We start from the raw sequence: 27,560 nt of genomic DNA, 5'->3' as shown, positions 1-27,560 counted from the left end.
GGCAATAGGGAATGGTATTGGGGGTGAGAGAGATATATATATAATTATTATTTTTTTTTTTTAGCTGTAGTCTCGCTCTGTTGCCCAGGCTGGAGTACAGTGGCATGATCTTGGCTCACTGCAAGCTCCGCCTCCCAGGTTCACACCATTCTCCTGTCTTAGCCTCCTGAGTAGCTGGAACTACAGGCGCTTGCCACTACACCCAGCTAATTTTTTTGTATTTTTAGTAGACACGGGGTTTCACCGTGGGGGTAAGATTTTAAAAAGGGTGGTTAGGGAGGGGCTCACTGAGAAGGTGAAATTTGAGCAAAGATCCAAAGGAAAGGAGGGAATAGGCCACAAGGATACCTGGGAGAAGGTAATTCCGGACAGGGAACAGAGAGTAGAAAAGCCCCCAACCAAGAGAATCCCACATTCACACAACAGCAAAAAAGTCAGTGTTACTGGAGCCAAGTGAGCAAGGACATACATAGTAAGACAGAGAAAACTGGGGCCAGATCATACAGGACAATTTTAAGAACTTTGCTTTTACCTGCAGTGAGACAAAGCTATTGGATGCTTTTGAGCAGAGGAAGGTAACAATTCGGCAAGTTTTTAAATGATCACTCTGGCAGGTGTGCAGAGTAGTGGGCAAGAATAGAAGTGGGGAGACCAGATAAAACAATGATGCTGGCTTAGACCAGGGTGGTGGTGGCTACAGAGGAGGACAAGATGTGCTGATGGGTTAAACTGCGGAGTGTAAGAGAAAAAAAGTGGCCAGAGATGACTTCAAGGTTTTTAGACCCAGGAACCAGTAGGACACAGGAGCAATTTACCAAGAATGGGATAACAACAAGAGGAGTACACACTTACAGGGGAGAAGAAGAAAGATCAGGAGTTCAGTTTAACATGTTAGCTTTGCGATACCTATTAGGTGTCCAAGTAAACTTGTCAGTTAAGCAGCTGGATATACACCTTGTAGTTCAGTGGCTGGGTCCACGCTAAAGACAGTCATTAGTGTAGAAACTGTTTCAAAGCATGGGACTAGATAAGATCCCCAAGGAATTAAGGCAAATAGAACTGAGCCTTGGAACACTCCAATGCTTAGAAATTTGAAGACAAAAAGAAACCATCAAGAGAGGCCAAGGAGGAACAGCCAGTAGATAAGGAAAACATGTAAGTGTAATATCATGAGGGCTGGGAATTAACCACTGAATTTAGCAATGTGGTAGTCACTGGCGACCTTGACAGGAACAGTCTGGGGATAGTGATGAGGACAAAAGCTGACTAGAGTGGGTTCAAGAAAGATTTGGATGAGAATAACTGGCGATAGTGACTATAGACAGGTCTTCCAAGGCCACTAGCCATGCATTGGACCATGTGCTTTACAGGTTAATTAAGAGAGAATCCTCTTAATCTTCATACCAATCTTATGAAAAGGGGCCATTTATTAAGCCCATTTACAGAAGAGAAAACTGAGTCTCAGAAAAGTTAAATAACTTGCTCATGGTCAGAATATGCAAATGGCATGGACGGGACTCCAACCCAAGTTTGCCTAATTCCAAAGCCTAAGATTGGCAACTCTGTGATGGAGCCTGCCAATCCTTGGGAGGAGGTGGCTTTGACCTGTTCCTGTGCCCTGGAATTCACTGGTTCTTTAATATTAAAAGCCAATCCTTTAGGGGAACAGCAGGGCAGACCCCCATTTCCCCAGCTGACAGCCTTTGTAAACTTGACAGTGCTCCTAGAAATGAAGTCATTCCCAAACTAACCTGAGTTAGGAAGCACTGATCCTTTGCCATTCTTCACATCCACCACCCAGGTGGCCTCTTTACCCCCAGGACCATCTTTCACCTTGAAGGCAAAAATACCACCGATTTTCTTCACAAACTGCTCCCCTTCCTGGAAAGAAAAATAACATTGGGGTTATATTAAGTCCATTTCTCTGGCTTTCTCCTCAAGCAAATTCATGTTTACATAGATACATGATATGAGTATCTGGGCCAGGGAGCAGTCCCCAAGGTCCTTTATGATCTTTTACCCAGAAAAGTCTGAAAGGCAAGCAGGCAACAACTCCTATATCTGCCAAGTCTTTTATTAAAAATAAATGTGGAATATATGTAAGGCTAGCTGTAAAACCAGCCATGGTGATCATTCCTGTAATCCCAGCACTTTGGGAGGCAGAGGAGGGGGGATCACTTGAGCCCAAGAATTGAAGGCCAGCCTGGGCAGCATAGTGAGATCTGGTCTCCACTAAAAATAAGAAAATTAACTAGGCATGGTGATGCATGCCTGTGGTCCCACCTACTCAGGAGGCTGAAATGGGAGTATCACTTGAGCCCAGGAGTTCGAGGTTATGGTGAGCTATGATCATGTCAGTGCACTCCAGCCTGGGCAACAAAGCAAAACCTTGTCTCAAAAAAAACCAAAAAGGCCCTTTAGATACAACTGGTGGAAGGGAAGAAGGGATAGGGCAGCATTTTCTGCCAAAATAGCCCTCATATGTTTCAATAATTTGGGAAAGATTCACTCTGGCATTTCTAAATGTAAAAATTCCCACCTTCCCTTCTCTGTGTGTGTGTGTGTGTGTATACACATACATATAAATGACATACATATAAGCATATAAATGGTATATATATAAACACATATAAATTTTATATATATATATTTTTTTTTCTCTCTTTTTTTTTGAGACAAGTTCTCACTCTGTCACCCAGGCTGGAGGGCAGTGGCACAATCAGGGCTCACTGCAGGGTAAATCTCCAGCACTCAGGCAATCCTTATATTTCAGCCTCCCCCTAGTAGTTGGGACTACAAGCATGTGCCACCACAACTGGTTAATTGAATGTGTGTGTGTGTGTGTTTATGTGTGTGTGTGTGTGTGTGTGTGTGTGTAGAGACAGGATCTGGATCTGTGTGTGTGTGTATGTATGTTTATGTGTATAGAGACAGAATCTCCCTATGCTGCCCAGGCTGGTCTCAAACTCCTGGGCTCAAACAATCCTCCTGCCTCAGCCTCTCAAAGTGTTGGGATACAGGGGTTAGCTACCACAGCTAGCCTTACATACATTTTTGGTTCCTGGCAATCAGGACTTAAAGACAAGTGGTTCTGAAATCAAGGCCTTTTTTGTTCTTGTTGTTCAACTCATTTTCTCTATCAGTATAAAGAATTATATGAGTAATATACCATCTACCACTTGCTTTTGCATATTGGGGAAAGAAACTGCCTAAATACAGAAAAAAAACCTCAGACCTGTATCTCTGCAAGGGGGTTTCCCTTCTCCCTCACTTCCTCTTTTTTTCCCTTCATTCCCAGTCTTTCCTTCCTGAAGCATTTATTGAGCCAAATATTGTTACAGGCACCAAGTATATAGAAATAGGAGTCAGAAAAGTAAGTAATAACAATACGCTATAATCACTACGACAATACACTGGGATCAAGGGAAACACAGGGGACTGCAGGAGCACAGAGGAGCAGCTAAGCCAGCTGGCAGGGTGAATAATGAAAGGATGACAACAACCTCACACACCTTGTTTAAAAAAAACAAGAGCAACATAATAATTTTATTGAAAAAAAATTTTTAGAGAAGGAACATTTATTTCACTGTGGAAAAATTAGAAAATATCAACAAACAAGAAGAAAATACAAATCATTTGTAATTTATTATTATTATTATTTTTTAGACAGAGTCTTGCTCTGTCGCCCAGGCTGGAGTGCAGTAGCGCAATCTTGCCTCACTGCAACCTCTGCCTCCTGGGTTCAAGCGATTCTCTTGCCTCAGCCTCCCGTGTAGCTGGGACTACAGCATGTGCCACCATGCCCAGCTAATTTCTCGTATTTTTAGTAGAGACAGGGTTTCACTACATTGGCCAGATGGTCTCGAACTCCTGACCTCAAGTGATCCACCTGCCTCAGCCTCCCAAAGTGCTAGGATTACAAGCGTGAGCTACTGCACCCGGCCAAAATCATTCATAATTTTATCACTCAAAGAAAATCATTTTTGGTACATACATATGCAGAGAAAAAAATGAGTTTTGTACCAAAAACAAGAAAATCTTTCTGTAAACAGAGTAAGTAGATTACAAAATATGATCTCATTTAAGATATATATCTGTTAAATGGAATCTGTTTATTTTTTTTTTATTTTTTATTTTTTTTTGAGACAGAGTCTCGCTGTGTTGCCCAGGCTGCAGTGCAGTGGCACAATCTCAGCTCACTGCAAGCTTCGCCTCCCGGGTTCACGCCATTCTCCTGCCTCAGCCTCCCGAGTAGCTGGGACTACAGGCGTCGCCACCTCGCCCAGCTAGTTTTTTTTTTTTTTGCATTTTTTAGTAGAGACAGGGTTTCACTGCGTTAGCCAGGATGGTCTCTATCTCCTAACCTCGTGATCCGCCCGTCTCGGCCTCCCAAAGTGCTGGGATTACAGGCGTGAGCCACCGCGCCTGGCCATGTTATATTAAACAGAAAAGATTATATATATATGTATTTTACATGGGATCTAATTATATCAAACAGAAAAGATTATATATATATGTATCTTAAATGGGATCTGTTTAATTGTATTAAACAGAAAAAGTAGATTACAAAACAATATGATCCCACTTAAGAGATATATATAAGATTTATATATGATATATATGCTATATATATTATATACATATATATTCAGGAAGGTCTAATAACTTGGCTAGGTTTGTAGAAGTACAAGGAAGAGCAAGAATTCAAACCTATTTTGATACTTAGATTTGGTGTTTTTAATTAGCAAAGTTTAATTCTAGGTATTTACCCTTAAATAAATGAGGCTCTGTAAAAATATTTAGATATGAGAATGTTATTCACAGCATTGTGATAAGAGCCAGAAGTTAGCACGAGCCTGAATAACAATTAACAGGGCACTGACTAAATAAAATATAGTATATATATGTTATATATAAAGCGTTTATATATATATCTTAAATGGGATCATATTGTTTTATAATCTACTTTTTTAATATAATTATCCTAATTACTGTGTCACTAATATTCTACATAATTTTAAATGGTCACATCTAGTCTTTAATTGTAAAAGTATACCATATTTTATTTAACCAACACCCTGTTGATTGTTATCAACAAGTTAGCCAAGTTATTAAACCTTTCTAAATCTCAGTTTGCTTTTTTTTTGAGATGGAGTCTCGCTATGTTGCCCAGGCTGGAGTGCAGTGGTGTGATCTTGGCTTACTGCAAGCTCTGCTTCCTGGGTTCACGCCATTCTCCTGCCTCAGCCTCCCGAGTAGCTGGGACTACAGGCGCCTGCCACCATGCCTGGCTAATTTTTTGTATTTTTGTATGAATCTCAGTTTTCTTATCTGTTAAATGGGAATAAAACAGTAACTACCCTTACAGACCTGTATAAGAATTATGTAAATACCCACAACACACAGTATACTCAATGAATGTTAGCATTTTGTTGATGATGTTTTATTACATGATCTAGCTGCTATTTCTGTGCTAATATTATAACTTTATAATATACTTTACTCTTTGACACAGTAAATCTCAATTATAATTCCTCTCTTCCAAATATTCTTGGTTATTTTGGATTTTTTTTTTGGATACATTTTCCTTTATATGTACTTTACAATCACTTAGTTCATCTCACAAAATGTTGTTGGAGTTGGATGGGGTTACATAAAATATACAGATCTGTTTAGGGGAGAGGTAATATCTTTACAATATTAAGTCTTCCCATCCATGAATATAGTAAACCTTCACCTTTTCTTTAATGTCCTTTGGGAAAATGTTGTCTTTTTTTTTCCCAACATAGACTTCTGTACATTTCTTGATAAGTTTATTCTTAGGTATTTTATATTGTTTTTGTTAATAACACATCTTCGCATTACATTTTATGGCTAGGTTATTGCAAATATATAGAAAACATACTACTCTTTTAATTTGGAACTGGCTGCCTGTTGAGTTCTCTTTAATTTCTAATAGCTTTTATTTCCTGTCTTCTTTATTTCAGCCTTACATATCTGCAATAATTTACACACAAAATTCTTCTTTTTGGTATCATAATATTAATTTTTTTTTTTTTTTTTTTTGAGACAGAGTCTCACTCTGTCGCCCAGGCTGGAGTGCAGTGGCACGATCTCGGCTCACTGCAAGCTCCGCCTCCCGGGTTCACGCCATTCTCCTGCCTCAGCCTTCCGAGTAGCTGGGACTACAGGCACACACCACCACACTCGGCTAATTTTTTGTATTTTTAGCAGAGATGGGGTTTCACCGTGTTAGCCAGGATGGTCTTGATCTGACCTCATGATCCGCCTGCCTCAGCCTCCCAAAGTGCTGAGATTACAGGCATGAGCCACCGTGCCTGGCCTCATAATACTATTTTAAGAAAGACTTAAGTGTTTACAATATTCAGGCACTGTGATAAGTACCTGAAATACTCAAATAATTACTGCCCCTGAGGAACTTACATAAACTGACATTAGATACTAACCTCTGTTTCTAAGTATGCAGAGAGCCTGGCCTAAGTTTACTATTTCTTTTTGTTGTGTTTTTGTTTTATAACAGCACTGAGATATAATTTATATCCTATAAAATTCAATGCTTTTAAAGTATTCAATTCAGTGGTTGTTTTAGTATATTTAAGATTGTACAACCAAAACCACTATCTAATTTTAGAGCATTCTTATTAACCCCAAAAAAACCTCATACCCGTTAGCAGTCATGTCCTGTCTCCTCCACCCCTCAGCCCCTGGCAACCACTAATCTACTTCCTGTCTCTACAGATTTGCTTATTCTGGACATTTCATATAAATGAAATCACACAATATATTTGTAACTGCTTCTTTCACTTAGCATGATGTTTCCAAGGTTTATCCACATTGATGCATACATGGATCAGTCTTTCAATCCTTTTTTTTTTTTTTTTGAAATGGAGTCACTCTGTCACATAGGCTGGAGTGCAGTGGCATGTTTTGACTCACTGCAACCTCCTCTTCCCTGGTTCAAGTGATTCTCCTGCCTCAGCCTCCCAAGTAGCTGGGACTACAGGCATGCACCACCACGTGCCAAAAAAAGTACTAAAAGTTTTTGTGTTTTTAGTAGAGATGGGATTTTACCATGGTGGCCTGGCTGGTCTCGAACTCCTGACCTCGAGTGATCCACCCACCTTGGCCTCCCAAAGTGCTGGGATTACAGGCATGAGCCACTGTGCCCAGCCTCCTTCAATCCTTTCTACGGCTAAATAATATTCCATTGTATGGGTGTAACATACTTTGTTTATGTATTCAGCAGTTGATGGTTGTTTCCATTTTTTCCCATTATGAATAATACTGCTACAGACATTTGTGTGCAAGTTTTTGTGTGAACACAGGCTCCTAATTTCTTTTGGTTACATATCTAGAAGTGGAATTGCTAGGTCATAAGGTCATGTTTAATTTTTTAAGGCACTCCCAAAGTGGCTACATCATGTCACAATCCTACCAGCAATTAATGAGGGTTTCCAATTTCTCCACATCCTCACAAACAATTGTTATTGGCTTTTTTATTTTAGTCATCCTACTGGGTATGTCAACCTTTTTGTTTTTTGTTTTTTGTTTTTTTTTTTGAGATGAAGTTTTGCTCAGGTTGGAGTGCTGTGGTGCAATCTCGGCTCACTGCAATGTCTGCCTCCTGGGTTCAAGTGATTCTCCTGCCTCAGCCTCCCAAGTAGCTGGGATTACAGGCACACGCTACCACACGCAGCTAATTTTTTTGTATTTTTGGTAGAGATGGGGTTTCATCATGTTGGCCAGGCTGGTCTTGAACTCCTGGCCTCAAGTGATCCACTCGCCTCAGCCTCCCAAAGTGCTGGGAATACAGGCATGAGCCACTGTGCCCAGTATGTCAACCTTTTTCTTATATACAGGTAGCTCCCCTGAGAGCCACCTGGAATCTTGGACATGGGTCTTAGGACAAAACACTTGTTTTGCCCTAAAATATTTAGTCAGAGACTATTTATCTCAATAGTCATGGAGGCATCTCTTACATATGATTATCCTGAAATTAACTACCAGTATTTTCTAGTTAAACCAAGAAATGAAAATGACTGTCAGGTTTTTCTTTTAAGTGAAAAAGAAATTCTCTTATGTTGGCTTCCCTTAAAAGAGCTCACTTAAATTATTTTAAGTTAACTGTAGAAAAAACTACTAACTAACAACAATACTAATTATTTTGAGGGACCTTCAAGTTTTTAATACTTTTGTATATGTAATTTCTTTAATCTTCACAAAACCATACAAATAGTTGGGCAGACATTAATATTAGCTCATTAAGCAGAAAAAGCAATTGAGGCTCATAAAGATTAACAATGCTTCTCCTCTATACTGCTGCCAAGTAGTCCATCTAACACTAACATATCCATCTGGCACTCTCAGGCTTGAACTTCTTGGTGACTCCTCACAGTCAACAGGATGAAGTCTGTCTTTACATATTATCCTAGAGTCTTCATGATCTGAAGGGTATTTGTCTGAACTCCAGCCACTTTCTCTTCCTCTTCATCTTTGAATTCCATGAACATGTTGAATTCCATGAACTTATGTGCCATGTGTTGTATGCCTCCATGCCCTTACTCCCACTCCATCCCAGGACACTCACTTCTTCCTAGCCTCCACTCCCACCCCTGACCTCCTCATTCAAGTCTCAGCTCACATGCTAACTCTTTTGGGAAGGAGCCTCTATCTCCACCAGATACTTCGATGGCCCTCTGCACATAAACCCATGTTACTTTTTTCTGGAAATATTTTTCCACGTCTCTTGTCCCACTAAACTCTGTGTTCCCTGAGAGGCAGGGACATATGGCTAGTGGGTAGTACAACCAGAACTCAATCCCAGGTTGCTTTAATTCCAAATTCAATGCTACTTCCATTTGACCATGCCACACTGAAACGGTAGGTCACATCAATATTTCTGAACTTTAGCCGATGACAGCAGAGCTGTATCTGCCACCATAAAACAAAGAAAGTTCAAAGTCTTCACATTCCTTAAAATCTTTTCTCTCTCAAGGTTCTGTGGAAATAATCTATGAGAGGGGGTTAATAACATTAGTGTGCTAGGCCACCTGAGAGGAAGGCTACCTCTAGGGCCAGAGGCCCACGAATGACTATTTCCAAGTGCATCCATGCCATCTGCTTGCACAGTGCCTCAGGAATACAGCTATGTGCAGACACCAACAAGTTACAGCAGGAAAACACCAGCAAACATTTAGAAATTCTACCTGCATACTTGAAGAGAAATTCCTATAACCTTACTACTTACCCTCCCACCTCCTTAAAACAGAGAATAATTTGCACTTGCTGTTACTTTTCAGAAACAACTGATCCTCTTATAAAATCACATCCCTTGGACAATAAAACATTTTCAATTGAAGTAGGGGAGTGAGAGAGGGTAAGGAAACTGATGAGGAGAGAGAGTTAAAAGGGAAAATAAAATACAGTTGTGAAATTGGAGATCATTAGTACTAAGAAAGTTCTGAGTGCCTCCTTGCTTGAAGGAAAGTACTTTTTTCTGAGTAGGCAAAAGGTTAAGGAGTAGGTCCTGTCACAGACTTAATAGGGACAAAAAATTAAGACAAAATTCAAAGAAGGGCAATGGAGAATTGCTAACAAAGACAGAAGTGGAAATAAAATCTTTGGCCAGGCTGCCTTTGCTAATGCAGAAAATGCATGAATTGACAAAAGATTCCAAGACTTTTACTTTCTAGTGCTGCAAACACTTAGGAAACTGACAATCGTGGGAAGGAGAAAGAAACAAGGGAACAAGGTTGGTAGGCAGGTTATAGAGAAAAGAATAAAAATGGAGCAAGAGGCATACATTTGCAAGGCTAAAAGAATACTGTAAAATAAAAACCACTCTACTTTGTTAATCCCAGTAACGAAGTATTCAATGATTGATATACTGCCATACCTCACACTTCATAGTAGATAATCTCTACATTAATTTATTTGATTTTTTTTTTAGATGGAATAGGGTTGAAATAAATGAAGCAACTTGTCAGATGCAACTATCCTATGTGTTCCTCTGCAGGAATATATTGGCAGCATTTTAAAAAACCAACACTTTTAAGCTGAGACTTTATAGAGTACAACCTCATTTTATAGGAACACTTATAATGAAAGAAGTTCAAGAAACAATGAGATATTTTTTCCTACTAGGTTGGCAAAGACTTTTTATTTTTATTTTATTTTACTTTTTTTGAGGTGGAGTCTCGCTGTGTCACCCAGGCTGGAGTGCAGTGGCATGACTTCGGCTCACTGCAACCCCCGACTTCTGGGTTCAAGCGATTCTCCTGCCTCAGCCCCCCTAGTAGCTGGGACTACAGGTGTCCGCCATCATGCCTGGCTAATTTTTGTGTTTTTAGTGGAGACAGGGTTTTGCTGTGTTGAGAAGGTTGATCCTGGTATCAGGTGATCCACCCACCTCAGCCTCCCACAATGCTGGGATTACAGGAGTGAGTCACTGTGCCTGGCCCAAAGATTTTTTAAAAACCAGCCAACACAGTATCAGAGGTGTGAAGTAAAAATAGTTACTCTCCAACATAGCAAGACCCCATCTTTACAAAAATAAAAATAAATAAATTTTTTAAAATGAAAAAATAGTCACTCTCATGAATTGGTAATGTTTGTAAATTAGTACCCTCTTTCTGGTGTAGTTTGGCAATGTGTATCAACATACAAAACGCACATAGCCAACCACCCAACAATTTTCCTCCTTTATTTATATTAAATTGATCATAGCTTAAATACTTAAATATGAGTGCAAAAGGAAATTTATTACAGCACCCTTTTACTTGAAAATGTTAAATACAACCTGATATTCATCACAGGAAGCTATTTAAATTATGACAAATACATATGAATACATACTATGTATTAAAAAACAGGGTAAATGGCCAGGCACAGTGGCTCATGCCTGTAATCCCAGCACTTTGGGAGGCCAAGGCAGGCAGATCACGAGGTCAGGAGATAGAGACCTCCTGGCTAACATGGTGAAACCCTGTCTCTACTAAAAATAAAAAATTAGCTGGGTGTGGTGGCACGTGCCTGTAATCCCAGCTACTCGGGAGGCTGAGGCACGAGAATCGCTTGAACTAGGGAGGTGGTGGTTGCAGTGAGCCAAGATCGTGCCACTGAGCTCCAGCCTGGGTGACAGAGCGAGACTTTGTTTCAAAAAAAAAAAAAAAAAAAAAAAGAGGGTAAAGATTTAGATTATGGCCATGGAACATACTGTCCAAAGAAAAACATAGGTTATAAAACAGGTAGCCCCATGTGGATGCATCCCAAGATAGTTGCAGGACAGGTCTGCGGCTTCTAGGCCAATGGCTGGCCCTGCTCTCCCTCAGGATGGTTGTAGATTATAATGAAAGTCCTGGGAATGTTGGGTTCTTTCACAAGACACATCAGTTATATCACCTATATTCCCATCCACAGTGCAATCATCTCAGATATTAAGTAGTCCTTTGGCCTACAATAAGGGTTATGAGATAAGCACAATGTTTGCCTTTCATACCACGGCTCTAATGTGGTGAAATACAGTTTAAACATTCATTTATTCCAGCCTACTTTGATCACCTTAATAGATGTGTAATTTGCATTGTGATTATGGCTGTAACCATGCCTTGTATGATCTGAGATCTAAAATCAATAATGAAATACATCCAAGCAGAGGCTCATGACTGTAATCCCAACACTTTGGGAGACCAAGGTGAAAGGATCACTTGAGCCCAGGGGCTCAAGGCTGCAGTGAGCCGTGATCATGCCACTACACTCCCATTCTGGGAGACAAAGTGAGACTCTGTCTCAAAAAAAAAAAAAAAGAAAGAGATCCCAAGATTCCTCTAAGTTTAAAACAATGAAATAAATATCAATTTTGCCTGGAGAGTTATTTTTAGATTGCCTTAGTATGACTATCACCTATCAAGAACTAATTATTGTACATAAAAAATAGATCAGCATATATAGTATAATAAAAAACAACAGGTGTTGTGGTGGACGTGGTGGCTCACCCCTGTAATCCCAGCACTTTGGGAGGCCAAGGCGGGTGGATCACTTGCGGTCAGGAGTTCAAGACCAGCCTGGTCAACATAGCGAAACCCTGTCTCTACTAAAAACACAAAAATTAGACTGGTGTGGTGGCGGGCGCCTGTAATCCCAGCTACTCAGGAGGCAGAGGCATGAGAATCGCATGAACCCGGGAGGTGAAGGTTGCAGTGAGCCAAGATGGTACCACTGCACTCCACCCTTGGCGACAGAGCAAGACCCTGTCTCAAAACAAAACAAAACAACAAAACAACAGGTATTATATGACCCTAGCTTAAAACTATAAGTTAATATACACAGAGAGAGATGTTTGAAAGAATGTTAACCACTGTTAACATTTCAGTAAACTCTGAGTGGCAGAATCTGGGGAGATTTTAAACGTTTGTTTAAAAGGTTAAAACAAAAGTATAGTATAAAATTTATATTATTCATAAACATACACTTCTGTATAGTATAAATTTTTTAAACTAGCATCATTTTTAAAACAAAAAAAATTTTTAACTACTTTAAGAAATCAAAACACAATTTCTTTTTACAAAGAATTTTGATCTATGTACAAAAAAGGCTCCTTTTAAATATTATTCTTTGGAATGATTTTAAGGAAGACCTTTTGAATTCAAAGGAAATTGTACCAAAATAAACTAGAATCCCTTTACATTTGAACTTTGCCCATAACTGAATAACCCTCTGACAAAGAGGACCTAGAAAAGAGCGACAATTTTAACAGTATTTATCATAGTTTTTTAGCTCAAATCTGGAGATTTATACATTTCTGAAATGCATTTCTTTTAGAATTACAAGGAAGCCTTAATAGATACTCAGAAATCTAACTACACTCAATAGTTGAAAATATGATATAAATTTTCAATTGTACCACCTCGAGGAAACACCTGAAACCTGTGTCTGCTTCTTCTAGCCTCAAAGTCCTTCCTGGCAATATTTTACATAAATCTTACCTCTTCAAGTTTCTTCTCAATCTCCTTAAAGACAAGATTTGCCTTAAATCCATCACTTGCAGAGTTGGTTGGAGCCGCTTCAATGTGATGAGTTCTAAACGAACTGGGGGAAAGAAACTGTTTCAATTCATGGAGTCACATAGGTATTAGGTTTTTCAACATTTATAAGATAGTAATTTTCAAAATTTTCAAAAACCGTAAGAACAGAGATGTTGCAAATCTTATCCAAAGGAAATCTTTAGTAAACATATAAAATAATTAAGCTTGGCCAGGCGAGATGGCTCATGCCTGTAGTCCCTGCACTTTGGGAGGCCGAGGCAAGCGGATCACCTGAAATCAGGGGTTCAAGACCAGCCTGACCACCATGGAGAAACCCCGTCTCTACTAAAAACACAAAAATTAGCTGGGTATGCTGGCGCATGCCTGTAATCCCAACTACTCAGGCGGCTGAGGTAGGAGAATCGCTTGAACCTAGGATGCGGAGGTTGCAGTGAACTGAGATCGCGCCATTGCACTCCATGCTGGGCAACAAGAGTGAAACTCCATCACAAACAAATAATTAAGCTCTTCTTCCCATTTTTTCAACACATAATCAGCTCATTAGGAGCTAGAATTTTTTCTTGAAAATACAGTAAACCAAAGAAACTACCTTCATGAATCTTACATGCTAGTGGAGGAGACAATTTAGAAGCAAAAAAATAAATAACATAGTTATCTGGACACAGTGGCTCACACCTGTAATCCCAGCAATTTGGGAGGCCAAGGCAGACAGATCGCTTGAGCTCAGGAGTTTGAGACCAGCCTGGGCAACATGGCAAAACCTCAACTCTACAAAAAATACAAAAATTAGCGTGGTATGGTGGTGCCTGCCTATAGTTCAGCTACTCAGGAGGCTGAGGTGGAATGATCGCTTGAGCCTGGGTGATAGAACCAGACAATTTCTACATAAATAAGTAAGTTATTTATTAACTCTATTATGATGGCATGTGTCTGTAGTCCCAGCTACTCAGGAGGCTAAAGCGGAAGGATCACCTGAGCCTCGGAGATAGAGGCTGCAGTGAACTATGATCGCACCGCTGCACCCCAGTCTGGGTGAGAGAGTTAGACCCTGTCAAAAAAAAAAAAAAAGTGCCCTTTCTCTTTCCCTTTTCCTTCTATCATTTCATACTTTTTTTTTTTTTCTCTGTCTCTCTCTCACAGGGACTCTGTCACCCAGGCTGGAGTGCAGTGGTCCAATCATAGCTTACTGTAACCTCAAACTCCTGGGCTCAGGCAATCTTGCCTCAGCCTCCCGAGTAAGCTGGGACTATAGGCGCATGCCACCATGCCCAGCTAATTTTTTAAATTTTTTGTACAGACAGGGGCCTTGTTATGTTGCCCAGGCTGGTCTCAAACTCCAGGGCTCAATCAATCCTCCCACATAGGCCTCCCAAAGTGCTGAGATTACAGATGTAAGCCACCGTGCCTGGCCTCATTTCATAAATATTTAATGACTTCTTGCTACATGCCAAGCAAGACATTTCAAAACACTGGGGATATGACGGTGAACAGATCAGACCCAGTCTCTGCACTCACTGAGTTTATATTCTTCCAGTGGAGGAGAAAAAGAAGTGAACACAAAATAATTGCAAACTGTACCAAGTATTATGAAACGGAGGAGTAGGGTGACCATAGTTTACTATACATTTATATTTCTAAACAGCAAAAAAGAGAATAATTCAAAAGAGAATAATTCAAATGTTTCTAAAATAAAGAAAAGACAAATATTTAAGGTGATGGATATCCCAAGTATACTGATTTGATCTTCACAAATTACATGAATGTATTAAATTATTACTTGTACCCTGAGACTATGTACATCAGTTATGCATCAATAAAAAATAATTTTAAATTAAAAAAAAAAGGAACCTACTTTAGGAAGGACAGTCAAGGAATGACCTCTAAGAAATTATTAAAGGAAGAAAAGGAGCTGGCCATTCAAAGAGGAAACTGCAAAGATCCTGAGGGAGACAGGAGTATGCTAAAAGAAAGTCAAGTAAGACCAGTCTCTACAATACAGTAGGTGTGGGGAGAGTGACATAAAATGAAATTGGAGAACAAGGCAGGCCAAATGATGATGCAGGCAGGCCAAAGTAGGGAATTTGGAAATCCACAGACATGGTAACAGGGAAGTGAAATTGTTTCATTTGTGATTATTCTTATAACAGTGTGCTGAATGAATGAGGATGGAGAGGAGCAAGAGGAGTGGGCACTAGTTAGGAGGCTGTTGGAATAATCCAGATAGGAGGTGATGGTGGCCTCGACTACAGAGGCAGTCTGCCAGTAGATAGAGAGTGGGGATAGATTCAAAATAGAAATAGAATCCACAAGCCTTGCTGTGGGGGTGAGGGAGATATAAAGAGGAAAGGGCAAGGATTACCCAGGCATTTGGCCTGAATAACTTGGTGATGGAAATGCCATTACCAGGACAAGGGGGAATATAGTGGGAATAGAGGGGATCCAAGTTCTGTTTAAGGCACAGTAAGTATAATATCTTATAAAACAAGAAAGCCATTGGATATGAGAGTCTGGAGCTCAGTGGAGAGGGCCAGCTAGAGATAAAATGGAGTAATCATCAGCATAGTGAAAGCATTTAAATCCCTGGGCAGGGACTGTAAGAGAATTACAGAGAAACAAGAGAGCCCTGGACAATGCCCTTTAGACCTCCATTACTCAGAAGCCAGGGACAGAAGGCAAGAGCAGCCAGTGATGCGAGAGGAAAACCAGAAGAGCATGGTGTCACAGGAGCCGGGAGCAAGATTTCAGGAAGGAGGGGCAAACTGTCAAATGCTGCCCGAAGGTCAAGTACCCACTAGATGTGGCACATGGAGAGTACAGATGACCTTGAAAAAAGCAGTCTTCAGTGGGTGGAAGTCAGATTATATAGTGAATTGAAGAGTGAACAGAAGAGGGAAATAGACACAGTGTGGCTCTTTTGAGACATTAGTTTTAGTGGAACAGTAAAATGAGGTGGTCTCTGGAGAGGAATGTGGTGGTATCAAGAGTTGTGGGTTTTTTTGTTTTTGTATTTTTTTTGGCGGGGAAGGATAAAGACGAAATCTTTATTTTGACTAATCTCTTAAAGAAATGTAGCATTTCTGGGCAGGCGTGGTAGCTCACACCTGTAATTCCAGCACTTTGGGAGGCCAAGGTAAGTGGATCACCTGAGGTCAAGAGCTCGAGACCAGCCTGGCCAACATATTGAAACCCCGTCTCTACTAAAAATACAAAAATTAGCCAGGCATTGTGGTGTGCGCCTGTAATCCCAGCTACTCAGGAGTCTGAGGCATAAGAATTCGCTTGAACCCAGGAGACAACTGCACTCCAGCCTGGGCAACAGAGCAAGACTCTGTCTCAAAAAAAAAACAAAAAAAGAAAGAAAGAAATGTAGCATTTCCTCCTGGATGTGGGCATATGAGAGTCCTGTAACTTTTAAAACATATTTTATTTTCCAATTTTTTATTGTGTTAAAATACACATAAAATTTACCATACTAACCATATTTAAGCGTTCAGTTTAGTAGTATTAAAAACAGTCAATAATGTTGTGCAATCATCACCACCTTTCATCTCCGTAACTCTTTTCATCTTGCAAAACTGAAACTCTACCCATTAAAGAGTAACTCCCCACTTTCCCCTGCTTCCAACCCCTGGCAACCACCGTCCTACTTTCTGTCTCTATAATTTTGACTACTCTAGGTACCTCTAGGTACTATGATTCTAAGTGGAATAATATAGTATTTGTCTTTTTGTGACTGACATATCACTTGGCATAATGTTCTCAAGGATCATCCATCCTGCAGCACGTCAGGATTTTTAGAAAGGCTGGGTTTCATTTAAGATGAACAAATCAGAACAGGTACGCATGATGATGGTGAGGAACCTGGAGAAAGGAGATGGAAGGAGAGAAATCTTGTAGCCTGTGACAGGACGAGGAGACTCAAGCGAAGAAAGAGGATCAGATGGGTGTAATTCTAGTGCAGTGGGTCTGTAAGTCTTGGATGCAAGTTGAGGCAGTTTGGGTTTAATGGCTTCTATTTCTCAACAAAGCATAAGGCAAAGTAATCAGCAGAGAGTGCGGGTGAAAGGGAGGGTGTGGAGAGTCTAAATTGAAAAGACAGCCTACTAGAGGAATCATAATATATGAACAAGGAATGGAACCTTAGCTGCAGCAAGCAGACTCTGTGCAGTCCTCAGAGCACAGAATGCCACCTCACACCTCTATGCCTTTGCCACTGCTGCACCCTGGGTCCAGAATACCTCCACCTTAGCAAACTCCATTTCTCCCTTCGAGACCCAGCCCTTTCAGGAAACTCCTATTCTGTGAAACCCTACTAAATGTCAATGGCTTAAGAGCAGATACCATACTTTTTCTTTAAAAAAAAAAAAAAAAAAAAAAAATCTCTGTATTGCCAGTTCCCAGCAAATCATAGGCATCAGTGAATAGTAACTGAATGGAACTGAAGTTACACTGAATTCTCCCTTGCCTAACTCCTAATTCCTTCCTGTTCCATTCAGAGCAGAATTATCTATGGTACACTATTTTGTCTTGGTCAAAAGTCTGAATATGTAAACCTAAAATCAGGTAGCCACAACTAGTTCTCCACAAGCCAATTTCATTTCACTGGTCCACTTTTTCAGTTACTTTCAATCATCATTGTGCCCTTTTCCCAACTTGCCACGTCGTGCATGTTCCCAAAGGTCACAGATGTGTCTTTTATCTTGCTTGTTTTGAAAAGTTCATGAAGTTAGTGATTAACCAGCTTTTCATCCAGATTAAGATAAAAGTTAATATGTCAAGTTTTATCAATGTTTTCTGAAAACACCTCATTCCTTAAAATTTATATATGTGCCCTGCTCTAAGAAAACTGAATGTATCAAATTAAACTCAGAGAGTATTCACATTCACAAAAGGATGTTCCTCATGATTTCTTTACATAAAAAGTTATTTTATCAGAAACTAAATTCCAATTGGTTTTATTTTTTTAAATTTGGTTTATATACATTTCCTGGAATAAATCTAGTATATAAACATTGAAAGGAAACCTGAAGATAAAAACCAGCAAATATCCTACTCAGTATATGAATTCCCTCCATGATTCTTTAAAATTTTCATTCTAAGGCCTAAAACAGGATCTGCTACAACAATGTCAAAGACTGAGAGCACAGAGTAGCCAGGAAAACAGAAGCACTGCACTCAGCTAGAACCTTGATTCCTACCACTCAAGGTTCTCTCTCCTTAGGTAAGTTATTTTAACTCTGATCATCAATCTCATCTATTAACAGGAATACCTGATGTGTGGGACTTTTATGAGGATTAAAGAAAGAAGTACATGTGAAACCCCTAGTGTGGTCCTGGCACACACCAGGCCCTCAAAAAGTGATTGTGAAAGAACTCTTACAACTCAATAATTAAAATACAAAGACTCCAATTTTCAAATGCCAAAGGATCTGAACAGGCTTTTCTCCAAAGAAGATACGCAGATAGCCAATAAACATGAAAAGATACTGATCATCAATAGCCATCAGGGAAATGCAAAGCACAATGAAATACCACCTCACAACCACTAGGATGGCTAAAACTAAAAAGATAACAAGACGTAATGATAGAATGTGGAGAAATTGGAACCTTCAGCCATATAAAGGAATCAAGTACTGATATATGCCACAACATGGACAAATCTTGACAACATTATGCTAAATGAAAGAAGCTAGTCACCAAAGGCCATATAATGTATGATTTCATTTACATACAATGTCCATAACAGGCAAATCCATAGAGACAGAAAGTAGGTTAGTGTTTGCCAGAGACTGCAAGGAAGAATTACTAACGGGTACACACTTTCTCTTGAGGTGATGAAAACATTCTAAGATTAATTGCAGTAATGACTGCACAACTTTGTGATAGGCTAAAAACCACTGAACATACACTTAAAATGTGTGAATTGTGGGCATGTGAATTAGGTCTTAATAAAGTTATTTGAAATAATTTTTTTTAAATGGTTGAGGAGGCCGGGCATGGTGGCTTATGCCTGTAACCCCAGCACTTTGGAAGTCCAAGGCAGGTGGATCACATCAGGCCAGGAGTTCAAGACCAGCCTGGAAAAAATGGCAAAACACCGTCCCTTTACTAAAAATACAAAAATTAGCTGGGCCTGGTGGCCTACAACTGTAGTCCCAGCTACTCGGGAGGCTGAGACACAAAAATCGCTTGAAACCAGGAGGCAGAGGTTGTGGTGAGATGAGATCACACCACTGCACTACAGCCTGGGTGACAAGGCAAGACTCTGTCTCAAAAAAAAAAAGGAAGAAAAGAAAAAAAGGCCGAGGTTGGTGGCTCATGCCTGTAATCCCAGCACTTTGGGAGGCCGAGGTGGGAGGATCACTTGAGGTCAGGAGTTCAAGACCAGCCTGGCCAACATGGGAAACCCCATCTCTACTAAAATATAAAAATTAGCCAGCTAGGCCTAGTGGTGCGTGCCTGTAGTCCCAGCTACTCAGGAGGCTGAGGCAGGAGAACTGCTTGAACCCAGGAGGCAAAGGCTGCAGTGAGCCAAGATCGCACCACTGCACTCTAGCCTGGGGGACAGAGCAAGACTCCATCTCAAAAAAAAAAAAAAAAAAAATGGTTGACGGCCAGGCATGGTGGCTCATGCCTGTTATCTCAGCACTTTGGGAGGCCAAGCCAGGTGGATCACTTGAGCCCAAGAATTCAAGACCAACCTGAGCAACATGGCGAAACCCTACCTCTACAAAAAAAATACCAAAATTAGCTGGGCATGACAGTGTGTGCCTGTGGTCCCAACTACTCAGGAGGCTGAGGTGGGAAGATTATCTGAGCCTGGGGAGGTCGAGGCTGCAGTGACCCATGATAACACCAGTGCAATCCAGCCTGGATGACAGAGTCAGACTCTATCTAAAAAAAACAGTGGTTGCTGTTATTCTTAGTGTTTGGGAAGATTATAAAGTCCTGCACTGTAATCAAACCTTCATCCCTAAAACTAAAATTTAACCAGTAATCAGTTTGTTCTGATTGGAGGTGGTTGTACAGTGCACATAAGTTTCAGGGACTATCAGGTTCATTTGTAATCAGCTACTCCCCATGACCTCAGAGCAGGCACATGGTTCCATCACAAATAGAAATACAGCCCACAGAGTTGAGAGCTGGAAGACAAACAAAGAAACCTCATAGAGGTATGGTGGGAGATATGATAAGATCCTCTTTGGCCAAGCTGTGGGCTTCAATGAGTTGGATATGTTCCCCGTTCTGTACTAAAAATTTAACTTCATTTTTTCCTAAACCCCTAGGTAATATTTGTAATTAATAAATAAAACCATTTTCAGGCTGGGCGCAGTGGCTCACACCTGTAACCCCAGCACTGTGGGAGGCCAAGGTGGGCAGATTGCTTGACTCCAGGAATTTGAGACCAACCCGGGCAACATAGTGAAACCCTGTCTCTATAAAATTAAATTAAATTAAACTAAGATAGAACCATTTTTGACCTTTAACCAGTGACACGACTAGAGAAATAGGAAAGAAGAAAGGAAAATGCATTGGGAAATAAAAAACCAACGGTTCATTGAGCAACTACAATGTGTGGCAGATATTTTTAATTTGATATTTTCTGATCCCTAAAGTACGTATTTTCAGTATTTTCTAAATAAGGAAAAGGCTAAATTAATATGCTCAAAGCCAGTAGTGTGATCAAAAAGTTGATAAGGTGCTCTTCCCACTGATCAAAACTGTCTCTGATGGCACGGCGCGGTGGTTCACGTCTGTAATCCCAGCACTTTGGGAGGCCGAGGCAGGTGGAACACTTGAGTTCAGGAGTTTGAGACCAGCCTGGACAACACGGCAAAACTCCGTCTCTACTAAAAATACAAAAGTTAGCCAGGCGTGGTGGCACGCGCCTGTAATCCCAGCTACTCAGGAGGCTGAGGCACAAGAATCGCATGAACCCAGGAGGCGGAGGTTGCAGTGAGCCGAGACTGTGCCACTGCACTCCAGCCTGGATGACAGAGGGAGACTCCATCTCAAAAAAAAAAAAAAAAAAAATCTGTCTCTGGTAACTCTAGTCTATAAAATTTAAAAAGTTGTCACATACAAGTGACATTTAACTAATTTTATAAATTCCACATTCTAACTGCTAACAACTGGTGGCTACATGAGTATGGAAACAGATATACATCACATTAAGATTATTGTGTGCATTCCTTAAATATCTATTTTAAAACAAAACTAAAGTAATGCTTGTGTGTGCTACTGCACTTGCTGAAAAGGCCTAGAAGTCATAATAACAAGCACACAGCTAACAGCCATTTGTGGTATCCATATACCATTCTCTACTAAAAGGAACCAGGACTCAGAGAAATGACTGATCCTAGGGCTGAGGCGTGGAAAGCACAGGATGAGCCTGGAATCTCTTCTTGTGCCAGAAAGTAAGGAACTACTAAAAGGAATCATAGGGAAAAATGAATCAACTTGATCAGGTTCCCACTGGCCAAATCAGAGGCATTTTGAAAATCAAAATAATTGATACCACTTTACTATAACCCAGTGAATACAATAAGAATTCATGAGTTTGTATGTATGTATATATAAATAATGAATAAATTTTGAAATGGAAGACAAGGGAAAGTTCTTCCTTACAGAATTAACTACAAAGAAAAGAACAGCAACTTTTAAGAGGAAAACATGGTAGATGCCACATTAAGTGAATAAAGCTAACAACACCAATATGGGTTAAACAACCTCATGCACCTCCAGATACGATGCACCTAGAAGGACACAACATCACTTCATGCTGCAAAAAATGTACAATTTGAATCTAATTTGGGGAAACATTAGGCAATTGCAAATTGAGAAACATTCTACTATTAAAGAATATACTTGTACTCTTCAAAAAAATCATGGTCAAGAAATACAAAGAAAGTCTGAGGGATCATTTCACATTAAAGGAAACTAAAGAGACATGACAGCTAAATGCATTTTTACAGATTTCTCCTGACAGGGAGAAAAAGTAAAGCTTAGAGTATATTTTATAAATATATTATTGGGACAGTTATTGAACTGTGACTGTGTGTTATTTGAATGAGCTCATAGTATTGTATCCATGTTTTGCTTTTTTTTTTTTTTTTGAAACAGAGTCTTGCTCTGTCACCCAGGCTGGAGTACAGTGACGTGATCTCGGCTCACTGCAACCTCTGCCTCCCAGGCTCAAACGATTCTTGTGCCACAGCCTCCTGAGTAGCTGGGACTACAGGCGTGTGCCACCACGCCTGGCTAATTTTTCTATTTTTAGTAGAGAGGGGATTTCACCATGTTGTCCAGGCTGGTCTCAAACTACTGACTGTAAGCCATCCACTTGCCTCAGCCTCCCAAAGTGCTGGGATTACAGGCATGAAATACTACACCCAATCTCTGTTAAGTTTCTTGAGTTTTATTACTACTGTGGTTAAGGAAAAGAATGTCATTGTTTCTACAATTACACACTGAAATATTTATGGATAAAGAAGCATAACAACTCCACCTTTCTCTCAGATAGTTAAGAAAAAAATGTATATAGATATAAGTATATGTAGAGGAAAAATGATAAAGCAAATGGGCAAAATGTCAACAATTCGTAAATCTAAGTAGAAGGTATAAGGGAGTTCCTTATATTATTCTTAGAATTTTTTCCTTTTTGTTTGTAACTACCTAACAGGTTCTAATTGAAAAAGAAATTCAGGCCAGGCGCAATAGTCCACGCCTGTAATCTCAGCACTTTGGGAGGTGGAGGCAGGTGGATTACCTGAGGTCAGGAGTTTGAGACCAGCCTAGCCAACATGATGAAACCCTGTCTCTACTAAAAATACAAAAATAAGCCAGGTATGGTGGTGAGCACCTGTGATCCCAGCTACTTGGGAGGCTAAAGCAGGAGAATCACTTGAACCTGGGAGGCAGAGGTTGTAGTGAGCTGAGATCGTACTACTGCACCACGGCCTGGGTGACAAGAGCCAAACTTTGTCTCAAAAAAAAAAAAAAAGAAAAGAAAAAGAAATTCAGAATATGAACAAGTTAATCACCTGCAGTGCTACCACTCCGACAATTTTTCTCTATCCATTTTTCTGTATTGCTTCTTCTTGTCCTTATTTATGGGCATGCATACAGTTGTAATCATTATATAGAAACAATTTTTACTTCTAATTTAACTTCTTATATCACTTAGGATCTTCAAATAGTACACCCTGGGTTAAACTTTCAAGCTAACTTAGTTTTCCATTAAAAAGAAAATGGGCCGGGCGCGGTGGCTCAAGCCTGTAATCCCAGCACTTTGGGAGGCCGAGACGGGCGGATCACGAGGTCAGGAGATCGAGACCATCCTGGCTAACACGGTGAAACCCCGTCTCTACTAAAAAATACAAAAAAACTAGCCGGGCGAGGTGGCGGGCGCCTGTAGTCCCAGCTACTTGGGAGGCTGAGGCAGGAGAATGGCGTGAACCCGGGAGGCGGAGCTTGCAGTGAGCTGAGATCCGGCCACTGCACTCCAGCCCGGGCGACAGAGCAAGACTCCGTCTCAGAAAAAAAAAAAAAGAAAATGGGAATAATCCAAATATGCCCCATCCAAGGAATGGGTAAGCAACTAACACTTCCATACTACGAAATATTATTGAGCAATAAAAGGGGACAAATTACTGATACACACAATAACGTGGATGAATTTTAAAATGTGTAATACTAAGTGAAAGAAGTCAGACTCAAAGGCTTTTTGATTCCATTCACATGACATTCTGCAAAAAAGACTACTACAGGGGTGGAAAACAGATCAGTGGTTTCCAGAAGCTAGAAGAGAAGGAGAAGAGTTGACTACACAGGTGCACAAAGAACTTTTTTGGGCAATAAAACTATTTTATATTTTGATTATGGTGGTAGTAATATACTATGTTTATCAAAACTTGTGGAAATATAATACAAAGAATGAATTTTACTGTATGTAAATTATACCTTAATTTTTAAAGAAGAAATACAAAACAAAGTTGGGCTTTAAAAAGGGGTTTTATTTAACAGAGTATAGAATACAAACCTATTCTCAGTCTGTAGCAGAAAAGCTCCTCTCTTACGTAAAACGAACAGGATGTTATAATACAAAGTTGATATTCATGTTCAAAACTGGTCTAAATTAAAGTTTAATTGTGAATCAAATGTAGTTGCTCACAGCTCTTAAATATGACCTCTCCTCTTCATTGTTCACAGCCTGTGCTGCAACACTAAACATTTCTCCTCCACACTCCTACAATAGTTTCCTAAGCATTCCTGGCCTCTGGTCTCTCTACTATCCAACTCAAAGTAATGCCAGACTGATCTACCTAATGTATAATATAGTCATATGATTTTTTGCTGAAGAATATCTTTCCATATTCTGTAGGATAAATTCCAAACTCCTAAGCATTGCATCTGAATCATTTCAAAACCATAATCCCACTCTGTCCCTCTACCCAGGCACACACAAAATAATCTACTCTGTACCCACACAGCACAACCCCTTGTCAAATCTCCTTGTATTTTCAAATTTCTGTACCTATGTACAGACTTGGAATGCCCTTCTCCTGTACTTCTGCTGGGCAATCCTAGTCATCTCAGCTCAAATTTACTTTCTTCATAATAATTTCTTCCTCTGAGCTTCTACAGCATTTTGAAAAAGAGTATGTTGACTCTGTCTCAAAAAAGAAAAAAACTCATAAAAACTTAAGATTCAATATATTTTATTCCAATTCAATAAACATATGAAAGATTCTAGGAACAAGAGATGTAAGTCACAGTCTTAGGCCTCAAGGATTTCATATAATAAAGGGAATTAAAAACTGGATACAGTGCAACCAAACCAACTAGATAGTACCCAAAAACGTACAAAGTGCTGTGGATATTCAAAGAGAGATGGTATTTGAGACGGGCTTTAAATTATAAGTTTTACAACAGAAATTATATTCTGGGCAGAAAAAGAGGAGAGGACAAGAGAAGAGATCCAAGAGCTTACAGAAGAATATAATAGACTCAAAGAAGTGTGTCTCCATGTATACATATGTAACAAACCTGCACATTGTGCACATGTACCCTACAACTTAGAGTATAATTAAAAAAAAAAAAAAGAAGTGTGTCTCATATCCTTTGCTGGAAAAACAAAAAAGTGTGAATAAATGATTAAATAATTACCAAGAATTTCAAAAAAGGGAGCCAATTAAAGTCAAAAGCTACAGCAGGGTTAAAGAGAGTAAATAGGGAAAATAAAGACAAGGTTATTCAATTTCATTTAGATCCTGGTGGCCTTACCTGACACTGACTTCAATGGTAAGGTAAAAAATTAGACTGTGAGGTATTCCGGCTTGAAAAAATAAAGGTGGCTCAACATAAAAGGGTCATCATGAACAACAACAATTAGGCAAGGAGAAAAAAGAGATCTAAGGGAAGACCTGAACATGTATGCTGACAGAGGGAAAGGAGTCAATGGAAAGATAACCAAGTTAGAGAAAGTGACTGGAAACAAAAGCACGGAAAAAGGAAAGCCGAGCCTTTGACATGAGAGGTGCTTTTTTCCTCTGGGGAGGAGTACTTCTCTGAGAGATGAGCAAGGGAGTTGAGGGATCCTGAGTGGGATGGGAAAGAAAGTGCCTGCAAATTGAGGAGCATGGGCAGTTGAAGGAGACGAAGAAAGTAAGCAAGAGACAAAAAATTCTAGCAGCAACGAGGGCTTATTAGCTGGACTCGGAAATATAAATTTGCAAAGATCCAATCAGCACATTTAGTGACTCCCTAAACCACCTCAGAAGCCTGGAAGGCCATGAGGAGACCTGCCTAAATAACTCAGGTTGGTAGGGCCGAGATCCATACCCAGCCAGCTTAGGCTAGTTCAGCAATCTCGTGACTATCCTGGGTCCTTTTTCAACAGAACTCTCCTAAAGTTTGTTAAATTTAAAACCTGATGGCCAGTTTTAAAGCCATGTTCTTAAAACAATGTAATGAGATACTTTTCCTTAAATACTAAGACAATAAGAAATTTTTACATGTAAAACATCATCAACTGTGAAAAGTCAGAAGGATTAATTGACACCAAAACTCAGAATGTCACTCACCTGGCGGCTTCCGGAAAACCCATCTTGTAGAGTGTTACAACCACAGCTCCTCCAAGGCCTAAATTATGCTGCAGAGCCACCTTTGCACCAGGAACTTGCCTCTTTCCGGCTTCCCCTCTCAGCTGCCAGCAGAGTTCTGCACACTGAGCAAGACCTAACAAATCGAACACAGAGCACTGAGTCTGTTGGATTAGAAAGCTGCTTCCACCAGCTTTCTCAAGCCAGAAAAGGGATGTTTGTGACTTTAAATTAAAGCATTTGATTAAGCCGAGACAACGTTTGTGTAAATAGTAACTTCTCTTAAAACACTGAAGGGTTTTGCAGCTAGTTATTTTCTCTCTAAATTTCTTTCCTGCACTCTTTCAACTTACTCAACCTGTCGTTTTCTGGCATGTTGAAAGACAAAACACTGAATCTACAATTCTCTAGTCCAGGGAAAATGGCATAAAAATAATTTAATTTTACCATTTTTAATGTATTAAAAGAAAATAAACAAGGATTTGGAAGTTTACATTCCCTAAAAAGTTTGGCTGGTATGGGAAATTTTTCCTATTATTTTCCTCCAAGTAGTTCCCAACAAGCCTGGCGCGGTGGCTCAAGCCTGTAATCCCAGCACTTTGGGAGGCCGAGACGGTGGATCACGAGGTCAGGAGACGAGACCATCCTGGCTAACACGGGGAAACCCGTCTCTACTAAAAAAATACAAAAAAAAAAAAAAAAAAAAAAAAAGAATGAGTTGTTTTCCAGACCTATTCATACCTACTCACAAGAAAAGTTCCAGATTCACAAGGATAACATTCTGTCCCCTGAATAATAAAATCAAAGATGTTTAGAGCTGAAAGGAACTTATTGATGTAAACACTGAGAAACACTAAGGTGAATGGTTACAAAGCAGGCTAATTCCAGAGGTGAGGTTAGAACCCATGATTCTAGATGTACATTTGTTTGCCTTTCTATAAGACCAGCTATTAAAGGAGAGCTGGTTAAGAATGTTCTATCAGGGCCAGGCATGGTGGCTCATGCCTGTAATCTCAGCACTTTGGGAGGCTGAGGCAGGCGGATCACCTAAGGTTATGAGTATGAGACCAGTCTGGCTAACATGGCAAAACACTGTCTTAACTAAAAATACAAAAAATTAGCCGAGTGTGGTGGCAGGCGCCTGTAATCCCAGCTACTCAGGAGGCTGAGGCAGGAGAATCGCTTGAACCTGGGAGGTGGAGGTTGCAGTGAGCCGAGACTGTGCCACTGCACTCCAGCCTGGATGACAGAGGGAGACTCCATCTCAAAAAAAAAAAAAAAAAAAATCTGTCTCTGGTAACTCTAGTCTATAAAATTTAAAAAGTTGTCACATACAAGTGACATTTAACTAATTTTATAAATTCCACATTCTAACTGCTAACAACTGGTGGCT

At 39.9% G+C, this 27,560-nt stretch overlaps 1 protein-coding gene across 4 annotated transcripts in view; it reads right to left on the bottom strand.

The window, feature by feature from the left end:
- Positions 1-27,560, bottom strand: part of SCP2 (sterol carrier protein 2) — a 111,257-nt gene that overhangs the window by 10,805 nt on the left and 72,892 nt on the right. For 2 of the 4 annotated variants that reach the window (XM_011926292.1, XM_011926293.1), the window contains 3 exons: positions 26,150-26,303; positions 13,005-13,107; positions 1,752-1,881 (listed from right to left, as the gene is read on the bottom strand). In XM_011926292.1, coding sequence (XP_011781682.1) covers positions 1,752-1,881; positions 13,005-13,107; positions 26,150-26,303 — 387 coding nt within the window. Of the gene's footprint in view, positions 1-1,751; positions 1,882-13,004; positions 13,108-19,453; positions 19,477-26,149; positions 26,304-27,560 lie in introns of those variants that run through there. The other 2 variants (XM_011926294.1, XM_011926295.1) reach the window with 2 other exon arrangements.

The sequence above is a fragment of the Colobus angolensis genome, unplaced genomic scaffold (genome assembly GCF_000951035.1).
Source record: "Colobus angolensis palliatus isolate OR3802 unplaced genomic scaffold, Cang.pa_1.0 Scaffold68, whole genome shotgun sequence".
NCBI lineage: Eukaryota > Metazoa > Chordata > Mammalia > Primates > Cercopithecidae > Colobus > Colobus angolensis.
The sequence above is the reverse complement of the archived record's forward strand: the minus strand, read 5'-3'. Positions and strand labels throughout refer to the sequence as shown.